Source organism: Ambystoma mexicanum, chromosome 5p (assembly GCF_040938575.1).
Source record: "Ambystoma mexicanum isolate Mex_15411 chromosome 5p, UKY_AmexF1_1, whole genome shotgun sequence".
Taxonomy (NCBI): Eukaryota; Metazoa; Chordata; class Amphibia; order Caudata; family Ambystomatidae; genus Ambystoma; species Ambystoma mexicanum.
In genome coordinates, this window is record NC_090930.1 from 10,197,142 (window position 1) to 10,217,111 (window position 19,970).

The 19,970-nt window shown below is 41.3% G+C and overlaps 1 protein-coding gene across 1 annotated transcript in view; it reads left to right on the top strand.

Moving 5' to 3' along the window:
- The first annotated feature begins 13,249 nt into the window (after positions 1–13,249).
- Positions 13,250–19,970, top strand: part of LOC138480450 (vomeronasal type-2 receptor 26-like) — a 70,161-nt gene continuing 63,440 nt past the window's right edge. Inside the window, exons 1-2 of the mRNA XM_069612235.1 lie at positions 13,250–13,351; positions 18,324–18,447. Coding sequence (XP_069468336.1) covers positions 13,250–13,351; positions 18,324–18,447 — 226 coding nt within the window. The remainder of the gene's footprint in view (positions 13,352–18,323; positions 18,448–19,970) is intronic.

The window sequence follows — 19,970 nt, forward strand, 5'->3', positions numbered from 1 at the left end:
CCAAGTTAGCTTGTGTCTTGCAATGTGTAATAGAGCTGAGTAGAAATAAATGTAGTGGTAGGGTGACTTCTTCAATGTATTTTTTTATTAAATGTTTTATTAGTTTGAAAGATTAATTTTTTACATAAACCTTTAACATTGTTACATCACATTCAAAATGGAAGGAGAATTTAAAACCTTAATTCACTTTCATTCTTACATTCCCTTTAATTCATTGCATCCTTATCATTCAATATCCTTCCCTCACATTCCTAACTACTATAATTAAACAATAATTAAACTTCCCTTTTTTCTTCCACAACAACCTTTGACATTACCTCACAGTTCTTAAGCCTGGATATCCATTCAATTAAACCTGTAAATTCTGTTCGCTCTTCATCTTTAGGACTCTATCAATGAATGTCAGTACTGCAATTATAGAAACTGCATTTATAATTTGTAATACCTGCCATTTTCCGAGCCCACAAGACTTCTCCAGTGGCAAGACTATTAAGTCTACACCTAATGAGCATATTGCGATAGTGTTGTCATGGAAAATTCTGTACATAACTTGGGATGGAATTTAAACCCTTCCTTTCAGTAGTTCTTGCACAACTCAGTTTCAATTGATCACATTGTTCCAGAGTACTCATCCGATCACTGTCTCGCAATTTCTGCTTGACTTTGGTCGGATTAAACTCCAGAACATTGTGACCAATATCCTTCTCTTGTAGGATCCTTTCAATCTTTCCTTTCCACAGGGTTACATACTTGTCTTCCATATTTTTAAGGGGATCAAAGATCACGAAAGGGGCTATATTTGTCTCATATTTGCACTTCCTATATAAGGCCACTGATTTCCATTGGACAATAGACTCAAGTGACTGAAGCTTTAATTCTTGCCTAATGGTACACATGGGTACCGCATTAGGGAGTCGCAGTAATGATCACCAAAACAGACCCTCTAATGTATCCCATGTTTCCCAAGGTAGATGTAGTATACCCATTGTGCCATAGGTTAAGACTTAAGCAATTTTCTGTTTATAAAAAGACAGAATAGGAATCATCATAAATCGGCCAAACTTCCTATGGAATATTCTTCCCTGGTTTATTAGAGAGGTTAGTCTAGATCTCAAGTAAATAAAATGCCCCTGATCTCTAATACTTCTATTAATCACAATCCCCAAATAGGTCATCGTATCTACTACTTCCAGGGCCTCAACCTCCACTCTGCAAGTAAACTTGTCTACTTTCTTTTTATAGGCCGATTTAATTTCAAGCACCTTAGATTTTCTCACATTCATCTTCATGCCATTCACTCTCAAATACAAATTGAATGCATTAATCCTACGCTGCAGACCAATCGGGGTTAAGTCTAAAAAGACTAGGTTGTCTGCACAGAGTATCCATGGAACTGGCACGCCTTTGATCTTAGGCGGGAAGGCAGTGACATCTCCCTGTTAATCAGCCAAATCATCAATATATAAACAGAATAAGATCGGGGCCAGGGCGCACCCTTGTTTTAAGCCACGGTGCGTAAGGAATTTTTGTGACAGTTTACCTTTGCCAGAGAGTCGAATTCTCACCAAGGTATTTGTGTACAGCGCCTCTATGGCCTCCACTAAGGAATTCCGGCAGTTCCATGCTCTTAATTTGGCCCAAAGCTTTTCCCTAATGACTCCATCGAACTCCTGTTCTAGATCAACAAACGCTAGATATAAAGACGTATCTGTTTCCAGGGCTTTCTCTTTCAAGACCTTAATCATGAACAGATTTAAGGTCGTACCAACACCCTTAACAGAAACTGTTTGTCGCGCGTCCAGCATACCCCTTTTCTCTGCCCATGATCTAAGATCTCTCAACAGGACAATTGCAAACAATTTTCCTATTGAGTCCAGGAGAGCAATAGGCCGATAGTTTTTAGGAATCGCTCTATCACCTTTTTATAAAAATGGGCACTATGTTTGCCTCTGATGGAAGTATCTTTTTGTTTTCCATGATCTGTGCAAACAGAACTGGTAGAAATGTACTCCACTCAGTTCGATTTTTTTTAAGTTCATAGTTTGATAGACCATCCGGTCCCTCAGCTCGAGATGAACTTAGCTTCTTTATCATCTGTTCTGCGTCTAGGTCTTCAAATGCAAAACTCCAAGTTTGGGGGTTTAAGTCTCTCCCCTTGCTTTGTTCCTGGATCTGCAAATAATGTTGTGTAGTGAGATACCCAGTCAGACTCTGCAACCATGGAAGTGATAGAACTATGCCTAAGGGAGCCATCGTTGTTAATCAGTTCCCAAAGGTTTCTAGTGCTCTTTGCACAGACCACTTTCAGCATGTGTTCAGAATCATTTTGGGTCCTCATACTCCTAGTTGCAATGCACCTACTCCTATATTGCTGCTTAGCTCTCCTAATCCTCTCATAGCGATCTGACTTATCGCTGGCTTTATTTCTCTAATTGACTTACGCAGCAATTTCTCCTCTTTACCAGGGAATGGTCATACCAATGTTTCTGATCCCCCTGTTTGATTTTCTTCCCTCCTCCCAGAGGGCACAATTCTTGGAAAATCCCCTGATATTCCACCCAGGAAGGATCGGCTCAAGCAGAATCCCTGCAGTGACTTATAATCATGGTTACCTCAAGTTGTTTTAGTCTAAGGCGATTTCCTCCCCTCTCTAATTCCACATCGCCCATGTCTTTCCTTGGTTTATCTCCCACGTTGTTTCTAATGGAGATTGCCAACAGATCGTGATCACTCAGTTGCTGATTCATGATGTTAAACTTCTCTACTTTATCTCTAAGATTTCCAGAGTTAAAACTATAGTTGATGCATGATTTCTGCTCACCACGTTTCCATGTACAATTCCCTGGTATATCACCGGGGATTTGGCCATTCAGCATATACATATTTCTTGCTATCATCGCATCCATCCACTCCTTTTCCCTTGCATTCCATTCTTTCTCACTCAGTGGGTATCCCCCTTTTCTTAAGAGTTTGATGTTTAAGTCACCGCAAATGAGGATTTTTACATCATCCCTCTCCACCATCATTTCATCCATCGTCTTTTCCACACACTCCACTAACTTCATTTATTTAATCATATTCACGTGCCAATATATATTAATAATGAATATCGGGCTTAGCCAGGATTTTTTCTTCTGTTCTAATAACATGATTTGTACATATAGATTTGGGCAATTGATGATTGTTATGGTCCAACCAGAATCTAACTTAAACAGAGTGAACAGTCCAGAGTAGAGTTGACCGGTAATCACCTTTGGGGCCGGATTCAGAAAAGTGGCATACCCATCACAGACAGGCGTACTTCTCAACCAAGTTTCCTGTAAGCACACAAGATTATATTTTCCTAGTTCTAAGGAGCATTCTGAAAAAAGTAACCTGAATCCCCTTGTGTTCCAGGGAATAAAGATTAGAGCCCTTTGCACTGGTCCACGCTAGTCAATACGTTTAGGGGAAGTTACTGCATTGCTGTGCTGAGATAATGCCAGAAACTATAACAAATGTATTATTAGACTTAACCATTGCTGCTGTTTTGTGGTTTATCTTGTCAAATACTTCTGTAGAGGGCTCCTTCATGAGCACATGACCTCACAGCACATTGCATGTAGTGGGTGGCCACAGCTTATATCACTAAGCAAATTGTACATCCCAAGTACACCCCTGTGGAGTCGGCCATAGTCATAGACGGTGTTGACAGGTAAACTAAGGACCTGTGATGTACATGCTTTAGATAAAAAGACGTGACATAATACAACACTGACGTGCATGCCTAATGAGGTACCTTTGACACTGATAATGTTCATCTATTGAACGGAGCTGTAATGTAAGGAAGGGCCAGATGAGACTTTGTGGTTGTAAGAAACCTAAAGGTGTTTCACGACTCAGTCCACAGGGATCACTTATTCAGGTAGCTAAGTAAGGGCCATCGCTATTTGATCCTGACCCTGGGGGTGGACAAGAGAGGGAGGATCACATGGGTGAAGGGTCCTCGAGGTAGAGGGTACTCAGGGAGTGGGGAGGAAACACCAGAATGTGAGACATGGTATCCCCCATTTCCTGACAGTTATTTACCCCATATTCCCTCTACTTCCACCCTTTCCTTATCAGCCCAACTACTGAGAAGAGGAATACGGAGACTAGGAAAATTACCACTAGTAACATGCACTGGCCTTGTCTCACTAATGAGGCCAGGCAGGGTCACACACTCAGTCACTCTCACCCACACCTGAAACCCATGGACCATTTTCCAAACTATAAAAGGTGAAGCACAGAAAGACCAGGGCGAGACAGCGGCCAAAAAGGAAGGCAAGCTGGATGGTGAGACGGAGGAGTAGCTGAGAGAGAGAGCTGCAGCGAACCAGGCCAGGGAGAATGGGATGCTGGGACACTGACAGGCTGCAAGTTGAGGCAGGAGAATGCATGGCGAGGCAGCCGTATCTCCAAGAAGCCATGACAGTTCAGAGAAGGGAGCTGAGGGGCTGGCTAATCCCTTTCCTCCATGCACCCGAAACCTGCTTGTGTTCTCGCCGGCGCCGCAAGGCCACCAGGGAGTGTCTGAGCGCCAGGTGGACAAGACCCTGACCTTGACGAGCAGAAAACAGAAGGACGCGCAAAAGCAATCACAGCCAGTGGGCGGTGGGTTCAAAGAAAGGGAGAGCCCGGTTTGCAAAACACAAGATTGTGGAAAGCTACAGTGTTACATGCAAGACTACGCGTTGAAGAATAAAGACATTGAACTGAAGGCTTGAATGTATTTAGGTGGTGAGGAAACTGATGAGAAACAAATCAACCCTATTCTCAGAGTGGTCACACATAGTGGTGAGAATACTGTATGGTTGTGAAAGTCTCTGGCAAGTCGATAATGATGAGGACCCTGCTGTTGGAGTGGTCAAACATGGGGGTGAAACTACTATGCAGTTGTGAAGGTCTCTGACAAGTGAACATTGTGAAAGAGAAGTACAAAGGTTGGGGAAGGGAGTTCTGCCGAGCTCTGTGAAGCAGAACTTTTTAGCTGGAAAGTGTTTCAGCCATGTTTAAGGGTCTGAAGACAGGAAAAGGAAGCCTGTGAAAGTAACTAAGAAGGAACTTTGTGAATATTTGTTTGTTTGACAATTGTGAAGCTGGGTGAGGGAAGCCCCAAAGAATCCATTGAAGAGAACTCTCATGCATTTTGAACTGTTATTGAAATAGGTGAGGGAAGTCTAAAAGATTTATGGGAAACCTTTGAACTGTGCATGCTACCCACCTTGAAGGAACTTTGTAAGACCCCCAGTGAGCTGAACTTGGGGAAGGGAGTGCTGAGCCACTTTCATTGCCATTTTGACAATCTTTTGATAACCTCTTTATTTCCATACGTTTGTCCCACACTTAGTTGTTGTGAAACGTGAGGGCAAGTGTAGGTTTCTGACACAGACTTTTCCTTTGTTTGACTGACGGACTTGGGCCATTTTATTTTACTTTGATGGTCGGGACTACTCCCATTATACAATTAGGGCCAGCTAAGAAGTCTCCAACCCCAGTCAAACTTAATAAAGGTGTTGAAATGTATACCTTTTGTGTTTGTCTCCTTACTTGTGATACCATGCCTGCCTCACAGGGTCCAATTACTTATTCACAGGCCGATGAAAGAGGAACCCAATGACTGCTGTAAATAAAGTCGTAGGAACTTGCTATAAAGAGTCATTTCATAAATATCTGAACAAACATTTGTGATCCATGGAAACCTGAGTGTCATATATTTCTAATGTCCTTGAATGTTTCCCTGAGAGTCTTGTCGTTTATGTTTCCAGATGCTGCCCTATGTGAGGAGTGTGCGTTTTAACACCAGCTCTGGAGAGGAAATCTATTTTGATGCGAACGGGGCTGTTCCAGCTGCTTTTGATTTTGTAAACATACAGATTTCCTCAGATGGCACCGACAGGCTGGTGAAAGTGGGGGTGTATGACTCCAGTGCCCCTGAAGGAGAGAAGATCAACATGAGAGCTGATGTGATGATGTGGAACACAGAAAGCACCCAGGTAGGAATCAGGGTCAGGTGCAGTGTGCCTGAGCATTGGGCAAAAGGATCGAACCCAACCCCCTTCATTCATACTCACACCATCAAACTGTGCACACTCACACTGTAGGTGTTCCTGGTGTGGCAATAAACACAACACTCAATACAGAGCCAGCGCAACAAACAGTGTATTATGCAAGAAGACTGTACTAGACTCCCAGACAGACTCAGTGCATATTCAATGGCAGTCTCCCCCCTCACTACACCCCAGAATAAACAGAGAATACAGAAATCATCAGTGATATAGTGGAGCAGAGGAAGCAGTTACCTGCTGGTGCCTCTCTGTTTCCTAATATGCATCTTCCCATGGGATGGTGCTTCTGCTGGGATGATGGGGAAGGCCTTTTGTTGCTGTTCCAGAGGCTGTTCCTTATTTTGAAGCAGATGTATATGCTCCGCTATTCCCCCAAGGAGCACCTAAAAAACTGGACATGGAAAATATCTGTCTGTCAAAAGCATTGTTCCTAAAATCTCTAATAAACAACATAGATCCCATGAACCTGATGAGCGCTGTTAAACATGCTTCCAAACCGGTGAAGCCTTTTATTTATCTTTTTCCCTCTCATCATACCTCAATTAATCTTGTTTTCAGCCCTGTTTAAACTTTACAAGCTGCCTGAAGTCTGTGGATTGCTTGGGGATGATTGTGGCTGCACTTCAATCTGTGAATCCTCCAGAAGGCCAAAGTTAAGCCACGTCATCCTGCAATACCAGAAGCTGTCAGCTGGTCGGCTTCTGTGACGCGGGTAGCACACCTCGCCTAGGTACACTGAATTGCTGAACAACAAAGGTTTTTTCTTCTTTTTCCTCCATTCCACCTCATTTTGAGCCCTAATATCAATGCTGAACTGTTTTGTTTGAAACTATAAGCATTTCTCGAGTGGTTTTGGTCATGTTTGCCTCATGTTGATGAGGTTTCCTGTACAATAGGGGTCTTTTAATTCTCCCTCTTTTTTCTCTTTTTCACTTCATTTTGAACCCTGATATCAATGCTGAACTATTTTGTGTGAAACTCTGAGCTTTTTTCAAGTGGTTTGTTCGTATTTCCCTCATCTTGATGACCTTCATTGCTACTACCTGTTTGCAAGGAGTAATACCAAATGTATTGCCTCACATCCCGCCTCATATTGTTTGTGCTCCTTCCTTATGGTTTCATCCCTAAACTAAACTAGTCTAACACTTGGAGAGTATCTAGAAACTACTCTATAGTGGCGTGTTGAAGTGTTCCTCTCTCTTTTACCAAGTTGGTGCGAAGAGAGAAGAAGGGGAGAAAGGAAACGTGAAACCAAAGATATTGGGAAGAGTCAATTTGAGTTCCTTCATCCCCATATATTTACATTATAGCTACTAAAAAGGGACAAAAAAAAGAGGCTTCTGTGTCGGCTTCTACTATCCTAAAAAGACAGAAGAGTGAATCTCCAACACCCAAAGAAGATACAGCAGACCCAGTCATGCAGACCATTTTATTAGAAATTAGGGTCCTTAAGCCCTTCATGGAGGATACAAATGCTAAATTGCAGCAATTAGACAACAAATGGTCTGCTTTTGAATCTCTCATAACTGAAATTGAAAGACGAGTTAGTGACACCTGAAGATGTCTCTAATAAGGTCACTAACTTAGAAATCCAGGTTGCATCCTTGCACAACAGGCTGAGAACCTTGAAAACAGGAACAGGAGAAATAACCTGTGGATTGTAGCCCTTCCGGAAGGAATTGAAAAAGATAATCCCATTGCCTTCCTATATATATTTTTACCTCAAATTCTCAGCTTGCCGGCTTCTATGCAGCTCAACATTCAGAGAGCACATCGAATTGGTTCCGGCTATTCACCATCAAATACCAGTCGTCCACCTAGAACTCTGTTTCTGGCCCTCCTAGAATTCACTCATATTACCCTCATTATGGAAAATGTTGGACAAATCAAGCAATTAACCTGGGGGGGAAACAGAGTCTTCATAGCACAAGACGTCTCCAAAATAACGGTGGCAAGACGAAAAGAACTCCTGGCTTTTTGGCCAACTCTTAGGCAATTAAAGCCAGATATGGCATCATCCATCCTGCTATCCTGAAAGTTACCTTAAATGGACAGACCTCAACCTTCCAAAATTTGGTGGATCTAAGACGATACATCCAATCTCACAAAAGGAATGATATGGATACCTCTAACCCTATCACTTGAATGATTTCTATGACTCTGTATGTTCTTCATTTTGTATTTTAACCTCCTTCACCAGAGCAGAGAATGGTGGGCCTTACCTTTTTATGGCTCTCCTTCCCCCATAGGCTCTTTTTTCAACATGGATTGGTGTGGCTGGTTTTTGTTAGCCACTGTTCTTTTGACTTTTTTTAAATATATTTCTCTTTTACCAATTTTCATTTCTTCATCGTTTGTCTTACCCTCCTCCTTAAGTCTCATTCCCTTCATGATGTCATTTGTTTTGCTGGGTACTTGTATTTTTTACATGCTAACAGGATTTAATGCTTTAAAGAAGTTATTTTATTTGTTTTACTGCTTATGTCAATATATGCAAATCCTTTCTCTTCATTAATGCCTCTCAATATAGTATCTTGAATGTTAAAGGATTACATAATCCTATCAAGAGACAAAAAGTACTCTCAAACCTCAATAGATTAAAGCCCTCAATAACGTCCATACAGGAATCACACCTCTCAGATAAAGAAGCTGGGAAACTTAAGCGCCACTGGGTGGGTCAGGTCTTTTCTATTTCTGCAAATGGGAAAAGAAATGGCATCATTACACTTTTTAATAAAACCCTTAAATGAAAAGTATTATCTAACTAATCTGACCATTCAGGGATATCGGTCATTCTCAACATATCTGTTGATTCTACAACATTCACCATTCTCAATATATATGGACCATCCTCCGCAGATCCCTCCTTTTGGATACAACTTAGAAATCATGTGCTTCTTTGTAACCCCCAAAATTTGATTGCATGTGAAGATTGTAACCAGGTCATAGACCCTTTCTGGACAGGAAATCTGATGTGCGGTATTCTAACACCACATCCACACACAATTCATTAACCTTATATCTGAATTAGGCCTTAGTGATGCATTGCGTATTATACATCCAACAACCTCTGAATGTAACTTTTATTCTACGTCCCACAATTCTTTTTCAAGGCTTGAGTATATTTGTATGCCCAATTCTATGGTTAGCCTTGTACGTGATTCTATGGTTAGCCTTCTACTTGATGCCCAGATAGAATCCATCACGATCTCTGATCATGGCCCAGTAAATTGCTACTCCTGTACATTCTTGCAACTCTAGCAGATGGAGATTTAATACTAGTCTATTAAATGATGATGTACGCAGTTTATCACACAACAACACAATAACTTTTTCTCAGAAAATAAGATTCAAGACACTTCCATTACCAATAATTGGGAAAGCTATAAAGCCGTTCTTAGAGGTCATATTATTTCCTTTCGTGGCTAACAAAAAGAAAACACTTACATTTGAATCTGAATCCATTCTCAAGTGGCTTAAACAGCTAGAAATTCAATTTGCCCGCACTAACTCCTCCATCCTCAAGGACATTCTGAAACTAAGATTTCAATATAATAATGTTATCACACAATATCATGTTCTAATCTGCTTAAATATAAAGCCAAAATATATGAATTCTCCAATACAACTAGTAAGTCTTTGGCTTCTTACCTTAAACCTAAGAAGGAGAAAACCAAAATTGTTGTTATTAAAGATCACTTAAGGATTAGGGCATTTTTCAGAAAAGGAGATTGTTCAAGCCTTTAAGAATTTATATTCCAAACTATATACCTCTGAAATCCTTCCTTATAATGCCGCTTGAATGATTTCCTACATATTATACCCCGTAACTCCTATCCTCAGACCAATCTTTCATCACTTAATACTCCAATTACTGCCCATGAAATACATTTGGCTATTAAAAATCTTAAAAAGGTAAAGCCCCAGGAACGGATGGCTTCCCCGTTGATTTTGTTGCCCATTTTTCCAATCTATTGGTCCCTAAGCTTAGTGAACTGTATTCTCACTTCATCTCAAACGATATGGCCCAAAGCTCTTTTCTAGAAGCTATTCTAATAGTATTTCCTAAACCTAATAAAGATCCAAAACTCCCCCAAAATGTCCATCCTATTTCCCCTATTAATACAGACTGTAAGATTTTAGCCAATAGACTCCTCCCCTTGCTCAGTAATCTTCTTAAGCAAGATCAAGTTGGATATGTAAAAGGCAGAGTGCCCGCCTCCCATATTACAAGTTTTCCAGACATCATTGACATTTTATACAAATCAAATGATCCCTATGCTGCGATTGCCCTCGATGCAGAAAAAGCTTTTGATAGAGATGAAGGGGATTTAATGTTCAAAGCTCTCAGGTGGCATGGTGTTGGTCCCCCTTTTCTATCTATAATTAAGGTCCTATATTTAAATTCTACGGCTGCAGTCTTTCTGAATGGTCAACTGTCCCCTTTCTTCCCTTTATCTAGAGGAACACATCAGGGTTGCCCGCTATCTCCAATTCTTTTTATTCTAGCGTTAGAGTTATTTCTAGATGCCATAAAACAAAATAACATTTCGGGAATTCCTTTTGGTCATGAACATATTAAAACAGTGGCCTACGCCGATAATGCTCTCTTATTTTTTAAAAACCCTCAGCAAAGTGCCCAATATTTACTAATATATAATATCAAGATTTACGGATGCTTCAGGCTACAAACTTAATACTGATAAATCAGAGATTCTCCCACTTAATATACATTACACTGCCTTTCACACTAGCACTTTAGGCATGAAATGGTGCCCCCAAGGATTCAAATATTTGGGTATCCACATTTCTGCCTCCATTAATTGTATTTGTAAACATAAGTCAGATAGCCCGTTAGCCAGAGTTAGAGAACTAGTATCCTCTTGGTCCCCCCTTTATCTCTCGTGGTGGGGCCGACTGGAATCGATTAACATGATGATCTCCCCCATTATACTCTATCTTCTCTATATGTTAACTATTCCACTTTCTCCTTCATTTTTTTTAAATCAATAGATTGCTATCTTACTAAACTCTTATGGGGGAAAAAGAAACACAGAATTTCTCTTAGTAAGCTTAAAAAGTCCTGCTCTCAAGGTGGTGTAGGTTTCCCTGACTTCAAAAGGTATCAATTGGCTTTTATTATCAAGCAAACACAGTGGTGGTTTTCTCAGGATGAATCATTCAAAGTGCCTAGATGGGTCTGCCTGGAGAAAGCTGTGGCCTTCCCGATATCCCTTGCCAACCTTTACCTTCTTAAAGAAAAATCAATTCAATAGCAAGAGGACCATTTGAATCAACTGGAGAAGAGCCTCGTCAGGCCCTGGAAACCTCAAGGGACTACATTCAGAAACATGGAATAGAATGCATTGGCCCAAGAGGATCAAAAGAGAGAAAAGAAAAGCAAAGCTCAAGACAATGGGCCTCATTACGAGTCACCCGGTATGGAAATAACGGTGGCGGTAAACCCAGCGCCACCGTTTTTTCCATACCGGGTGATTCGGTGTCCTGCAGGCGGAGGTGTCATTCCCACCAGGTCTGACCTGGCGGGTTTTACACCGCCCGCCTGCAGGCGGATGTGGAAACACCGGCACCATCACGAGATGGTGCCAGTGTTTCCATGGTCCCCATTCCCATTGAGTCCAATGGGACTCAATGGGAATGGGGATTTACCGAATTCTGCCTCCGGAATTCCCGGGTCACCGGGGTTGTAATGCCCCGGTAATTCCGGGAATCACAGAGGCGGAATGGTAATACGAGTCCAGCGGTAACCGAGCTGGAAAAACCAGCGGGTTACCGCCGGACTCGTAATGAGGCCCAATGTGTTAGAAGCCCTGCCGGAGTTACTATTGCAGGTCCTCAAGAATATGGGACTGGGGATACAACAACTTTAGTCGGAAAAGCCTTAATATAACAAGCTGGAACACGCCGGGTTCGAGTATAATTAGACTAATGGAAACAAGGGACTACCTCCTAGAGAAAATGGATATTCTCCTACTTCAGGAAACATGGCTAGTAAATCCCATTGTTCTGGAGGTCTTTACAACATACTGTGTACCGGCTAGTAGCATAATAAAGAAAACCTCCCTACTTTGCAAAAACAAGCTGGGAATTCCGGCAGGTAAAACTGATTTAAGCATAAACACAGGCAACCCTGAATTAGTAACAATAAATATCTACTGGAAGCCTGCCTCCTCAGAACTCCAAATATTCTTGGCAGAACTAGGAGCTCTCTTGACACAAATTAAATTAGAAATGGGCGAAGCTAACATTGTAGTAGCCAGAGATTTTAATGTGGAATGTGTACACACAAAAATTGGGAACGAGGCTGTAAAAAAGAAGACAATCTCTAAAAAAGGACAATGCTGGCTAGAATTTATGGAAGAGTTGGACCCAAACATTTTAAATGAGATATCCAGTGGCAATGAGGGCCCAGTAAGACATGGCACAGAGGCAACTCCTCATCAATCATAAACTATATATTTGTCAGCCAGGGCCTTCTCTCCTATGCGCCGAAAACGGTGGTCAAACAAGATCGAGGAAGTGACCATTCATGATTAAAACTGTCATTTAAAGACCTAGCAGGTAAACGAAGTTGATGCATAAACAGAAAATCATAGGCGAGAAAGTAAGAATCAAACTAGTAAAATATGGCTATGGAGGGAAGGAACTAAATAGAGCATTAAAAGAAGTTCTGCAAACTGGGCTGCGGGGCACTGCCATCCAGACAAGTTTGTGAATTTTTTATGGTCAGTGATCCCTCCAAAAACACCAAAAATGGAGATCGGGCAAAGACATATACACGAATTTGATGAAAGTACCTGGAATAAGAAGCGGAAAGTTAGGAAAGATATTCGTAGGATAAAAGCAGCTAATTTAAATGAAGAAACATAAGAAAAAGAAGTTAAAGAAATTAAAAGAAATTACACACACTGGTCAAAAAACCATAAAATGTTACGACTGCAAAAAGACGGGGAGTTAATGCTAAAATCCAGGTGGACACCAACACAAGAACCTTCTGGTCAATAATGGGTGAACTAGACTCATAGGCAACCAGTTCCCTATGTAATTTAGTGCCAGAAGAGACACGGGTTCAATAACTCACAGAATCTATTAAGACATTAAAAGATGAAGAAGTCCAAAATCCATGGAGTCTGGAGTGGGAAATGTCGATTGAGGAGGAAGAAATTGCAGAAATAATCATCAAATCGTCCACATCGAAAGCCGCTGACCCCAATGGACTCACGTACCAAATATTTAAGAACGGGGTAGATCTATGGTTGAAACTCCTAAAACATCTATACGAGGAAATATTAAAAACAATGAAAGTCCCTCCCTCATGGAAAACAGTGCTAATTATTCCATTATTCAAGGTGGGGCGATAGGACAAAGCCGGAGAGTTACCGTCCTATCGCCCTCCTGGACATTGAGAGTAAAATCTTTATGAAGTTGCTGCTGAGAGATCTGAACACATGGGTGGATCAAGAGGAGATCATGTCTCATTTCCAAACAGGATTCAGGTGAGGTCTCGCCACATCAATAAATGGACTGAGTTTGAGCCTGGTTAGTGAAGCAGCCACAAGAAAAGGGGGAGCACCAGTCTATGGTGCCTGGATAGATTTATCCAAGGCGTTTGACCAGATTGACATATGAAACTCTGGGCCAAACTTAGGGCAAAAGGAATACCAGACACCTTGCTGGCAATGCTGATCGAGCGCCATAGCAGCACCACAGTAAGGGTCACTTAGACGAACAAGGACACCTTTCAGACTCATTTCAGGTCTAGAGGGGAGTAAGGCAAGGGTGCCTAGGAGCACGCCTGGTATTTAAACTATTCCTATCATACCTGGGAGACTATTTAGAGTCATCAGCCCTGCCCAGTCCAGAATTAAATGGGAGAAAAATATTCTGGCTGGCCTATGTGTACAATATTGTCCTATTGGACAAGACACCCATGGTGCTACAAAGACTCCTAACAAGACTGGGAGAGTACGCCATCTTAAATAGTCTGGTAATAAATCCTGGGGAATCGAAAATCTTGGTATTGAAGAACCCACTGAAGAAAACCAAATTCAAAAACTGGTCATTGAACGGCCAAAGCATTCCTCAGGTGGAGGACTTAACACATTTGGGATACAAGATCTTTGCAAACTCCACAGAATCTAAAATGGAACTGGACATTCTACACAAAATGCAGAAGCTGGTTCCACACATGAAAAAAATTAACAACAAGTACTGTAAATTCTCCATTCTGCCCATGATTGGGTACTATACAACAAAATTGGTCCCTATCCTGCTCTGGCCTGGAGGCCAAACCATATCTATGGAGTCTAAACTGTTCCAAAATAGAAGGAATATTGTGGAAAGAGGCACTGGACCTTACATTAAGTACCCCTGGGTGGAATCTACACTTTGAACTGGGGCTTAGATCACTCAACTGTCTGGCGGAATGGAAGCTAGTTTCACTGTACAGAGGTATCGTAAATCCTAGACCAAATTCTCTATACAAGGACATTAATAAGATGATCACCAGTTTGAAATCGCTACTTCTGGAAAGATTAAAAGGAGAAGTGGAAACCGTTCTGGCCAGAATTATTTTATACCCAGAAACCCTTGCCACCAATCCTTTAAAGACGAAGAGAGACTTGGAAGCACTAGACTAGATCAAGACAATATCAAAAGTGCGGAACTCGGTTCCAAGGAACACCTTTTTGGTAGTAGACACAAAACTAGGTTCTCTCTCAAGATATTCGGAGAAATATCCCAATCACAAGTTTAGGAACAGCTTCTTAAGGATCAGGTTTAATTTATTGTCTACAGGCGAAATTCTAAAAATACGACATCAGAGTGACAAAGCAATCTCATTCTGCAAAATCTGTGCCAGCCCGTCGCAACAGACTCTTTAGCATCTCCTAATGGAATGTGAAGGGACTCTGACCCTGAGGCAAGACACATTTGGAAGATTTGTCAGGGAGGTGGACGGAATAACCTCAGAGCATCTATGGAATAGACTGATATCGGGACACAAAATCTTCCTCACGTCGGCAGTGGTGGAAGTACTGCGGGCCCTCAATCTTCTTAATTAGAACTGGAAAATTGGGAACCAGAAGAAGAAGACCGGTCGTTTAAACAGAATTTAAAATGGAAAAAAGACAATTGACATGAACACAAAAAGACAAAGCCAAGATATGTCTTTATTTTAGTCTTGTAGAAATCCAAATTGTATTTCTCTTTTTCTTTTATATACAGGAACCCAAGAACAAAACATTTTTATAAACCAAATACAAATAAAAAAATAAATTAATTCACTAAAAACTCCTGTATTCGTCAACCTATCCTATCCCTTAAGTTATACATACTCCTATACTAAGCTAAGCAATCCTCATTCATTTCCCCTTTCATTTGGTATAATCCCCTGATTGAAATTAAAGGTAAATCCATTTTTTGGAAGTTATGGCTCTCAAAAGGCATCACATTTTGTAAACAACTCTTTATGCGAGGTATCCCCATTACTTTTGAGGAATTTGCCGCTAAGTACCGTTTACCTGCCTCCTCCCTGAAGCAATATTTTGCCATTATTGCCGCAATAGCAGGACATTTTGAATTACTGATGTATAGCTCCAATATTCCTATGCGCAGAGATGACTTCATATGCTGAACTCTAATACTACGGCCTCTTATTACTATAACATCCTACTAGTAACGTCGCCTACCCTGAGGATTGATTGTCTTCATAATGACTGGAGAGGAGGTTGCTTAGTATTGGATCGTCAGTTTTGCTGGCCCCCCTTAATGGCACTACATTTCTAAAATGACTGCCTCTACTAGCCTTATTCAAACCTTATTCTTTTTTCATCACAGAGCCTTTATTACCCCTGTATCTCCTTTCAAATGTGGTTTGTCACCTAATGATAGCTGCTGGAGTTGTTACCATGTCTGAGGTTCCTTCAAGCACATGTTCATAGAATGTCAATATGTGAAGTCATTTTGGAACTTTGTGTGGAATTCCATCAAATGTATTTTCAATCTTCATTTGGATTTCTGTTTTGATTTTCTTATCCTAGGAAGCTCCTTGCTACAAAATAATTCAATCAACAAACATGCTCAATATCTGTTTGATTTATGCTTAATGGTGACAATTCAAAATATCACAACCAATTGGAAAGACTTAAGTCATATTCATTACAAATGTTGGTGGAACTTTATTTGCAATATTCAGACTAGAAAGCTGTAATGCATCTACCCCTGACTTACTAAATAAGTTTCAGTTGAAATGCCAATCTTTTCGTGACTACTTATCTGCTGTGAACCCACATCAGTAACCTGCGAGTAATTATCCTGCAATATTGCCTGGTATATGTGCACACACTCCTTTATCCCTTCCCTTCCTTTCTCTCTCCTCTAGTATATGTCGTGTCCTGTTTTTGTCCTGTCTGTGGTCTGTAATGTCATCCTCGATTATATTTAAATGATCTTAATGTGGATTGATACAATATGATACTTGGCTCACATTTGCACTAATCTTCTATCATATCTTTTATGTCTGGTATTCTTTTTTGCCACAATTTATGACTTATGATGATTGTATCACTTGCCTTGTATTTTTAATTTCTTCTAACAAGAATATTTAAACACAATTCATGAATCCAATTCCTTCACCCCACTTCCCCATGAAGCCCTCAAGAAAACAGTTGCTAATCCCAAACCATCAGACTTCATTGGAGATCCAATATCAAGCTTTCTGGTCAAATGGACTTCCGAAAGCGCGGGTCCCTTCTGGCTCAGACTCAGGAATACATCACTGGGACAAGCACAGTTCCGTAAAACAGGACGTATCACAGGTCTCCTGAAAAATAAAAAAACATTCACCCAGGCCACAGATCTGAATACCCTTCACCCTATTACCATTTAATCCTTCCTAACCTAAGCATGGAGGGCTGCAGAGCATCTCAACCTAGTAAATGCATTACCCTATAATGCACGGATGATATTATCCGAATAATGCACAAATGATAGGCTGAGCGGTAATGTGTATAAATGATAGGGAGTCCCAAACCAAAAAAGGCAACTTCCAGTGACTCAGAGACTCGAATAATGAGTATCACTCACATCAAATGTTGATCTGAACCAGTTAATTGTCATTCCCCTCCACGTGTCCAATATTAACACTGTTACTTTCAAGTTGTTTAGATTAACCAATGTTGAATTATTTGTACGGTCCTAGAAGAATTTACGGGACCAACTTGTTTTTTATTCTGCACAACATGTAATGTCAGTAATGTTTTTCATTTTTTGTTCCACATGTGCATTGGCCAATTAACTGGTTCAGATCACAATATTGTTATTTGTGTTTTCTTCCTGTGTAAATAAGTTCATTATTTGTGTGTATTAGGTCATCAGCTTTTGATCACTAAAATATGAGTGCAAAACTTGATGTGAGTGATACTCATTATTTGAGTCTATGAGTCACTGGAAGTTGCCTAGTTTGTTTTGGGGCGCCCTGATCATTTGTACACATTACCGCTTTACTTAGCTGGATAGATCAGGGACTTGCCAGGAGCCCCATTGTTATACCAAATGAGAGGCTGGCCTAGGACTTCTTGGCAGGATTCAATATTGCTCATCACTCCAGAATTCTCAATATAGTAGTGTTAATATCTCTATTGCAGACAATGACCATGAACTAATGTTTCTTAAACATTCATTCAACTGGTACTTTCACAGATGGACTGTAGCAATATTCTATTTGTAGCCCTCCCAAAAACGTGCTTGACCTCACAAAAAGCCAGCTATCAGCACAGCGTTGTGGATATCCAGCGATGGATGAATTGAGCAACTCCCCCACACCCTCATCACATTACAGTGACTCTTAACAGAAACCATCCATGGTAACACTCAAGTGCAGAGCAGAACAACTCTTTCTGGAGGACTGAGGCCACTAACGTCTAGTGTCCTTCGATGATTGGTACAGATCAAAGTACAGCAACGCATGAGCATTACCCCTGTGTAATTAGGTCTCAGGAAGTTCCCACCGACACACAGTTAGTTATTCAGGAGTCACACATGTTGGGAAATAAATGTTTCTTTGATTGGACCCTTTAATATGTAGAGATGTCCAACTCAGAAGACATGAAAGCATCTCCTGTCTGTAGACTAATGTTTGTTTCTCAATGCCCTTGTTCAGATGTGTGTCATTAACTTAGTTTTGCTCTGAATCTCTCTTTCTTGTGTCTTCACCAGGTCCCCAGGTCCTTCTGCAGTGAGAGCTGCCTTCCGGGGTTCAGACAGTCCCAAAGGAAAGGGGAGCCCCACTGCTGCTTCGACTGTGTCCCCTGCCCGGCGGGGGAGATCTCCAACATGACGGGTGACTGAACCTCCTATTGATGCAAAGAAACATTCTGTGTCATGTGTGTTCTAAGGTGTGTCTGCCTTGCTCAGATCCATCACTTTGCCTCTTCCTTGTCCCGGCCTTAACTCTTGCTCCCTAGTCAAGTTCTGGAGCAACTGCAGCACAGATGACTTCAGACAAAAGCAATGTTTCTGGAATAGTGGGGACATTTCTGATGTTGGAACATTGCACTGCCATGTTAAGCTACAGAACGAGTAGTAGTGCTATACACTGCATTACATTCAAAGATTCAAAGAAGGTGAAATATTATCCATAATTGGCTCCTGAGACAGATTGAGTCTGTCTGAGGTCTTTCACTAACCTGCGCATTCCAGAATAGTCAACCGTCTAAGATCACACAGTGATGGGGGGGGGGGGGTCGCGGTTCTATGTGATATTTCTGCATTTTAAAGGGCGAAAACAAAAAAGACCAATTATTTTCAGCCGATTTTGTGAGGCCCTTAATATGCTTTAATATGAGGTTCAGAAAACTTCCAGCCCCTGGGAAGACGATCCTGCCCCCACTCTACCCGCTCCCACTGGATTCCTAGAAAATCAGTTGACAGAAGCCATGGCACTTGACGTAGAGAAAGTGGAGTGTCTTTGTGGTTTTGTTCTGTTACCCCTTTTAAAGGTTTTTATAAACCAATAAAAAAAAAAGTCTTCTGTTATGACAAACCTGATGAATGAGTCAGTCCATTCCCTACTCCTCCCTCCCCCTGCAGGGCAGAATTGGTAGAATCCAATAACACCTGCATTGTTACTTTCTCCTAGTGTCCTAAACATGGGACTGGTCCCTCCTAAAGCAAGCTGGTGTAGAGCGAAGTGAGCGGGAGCGGTCGGGAGCGGTGCTCCGCTACTTTTTTTAAATTACGTTTATACTTTTATTTTAAAAATAAACTGTTCCAGAATGGTTTCGTTTTAAAATAAAAGCGTAGTAAGACGTTGCAGCTTGCACTTTCAGTGCACTGCACTGAACGTTCCCTTAAACAGCAGGTCCAAGTGTTTGGGGGTTTGTATTGTGTGTGGGAGTGGGTGTGGTAATGGGGTTTGTGGGGAGTTGGTGCGGGCCAGTAGGGAACATAGTTCCACTACTTCTTTTTGTACACTTCGAACACTGCCTAGGACTGTGCACAGAACAGTAAATAGAGCTGTGATTGACCTGCCTCCACCTTGGGTCGAACCTTGTCATCAGTCTGCACAGACACTGTATTTCTGACTCCTGAAGGCAAGCCCCTGAGTGCTCACACCAAAGCGAATATAACCTGTTAATGAAGAAAAGCCCAAGTCGATCTTGTAAGGATAACAACTTTTAATCTCACAAGCAGATGAGCGCAACATGAAAGCACGCTGCTGATAAGAACATTCTGCAAAAGAGAGGTACAAGCAGAAGCCTTTAAAGGTACACAGCGTCATGATGGTGTGACAGCATACAGTAAAAACCCACACGGCTTATTGAATGGACCCTATACAAGTACCTCCTTTTTCCATAAGGGAAG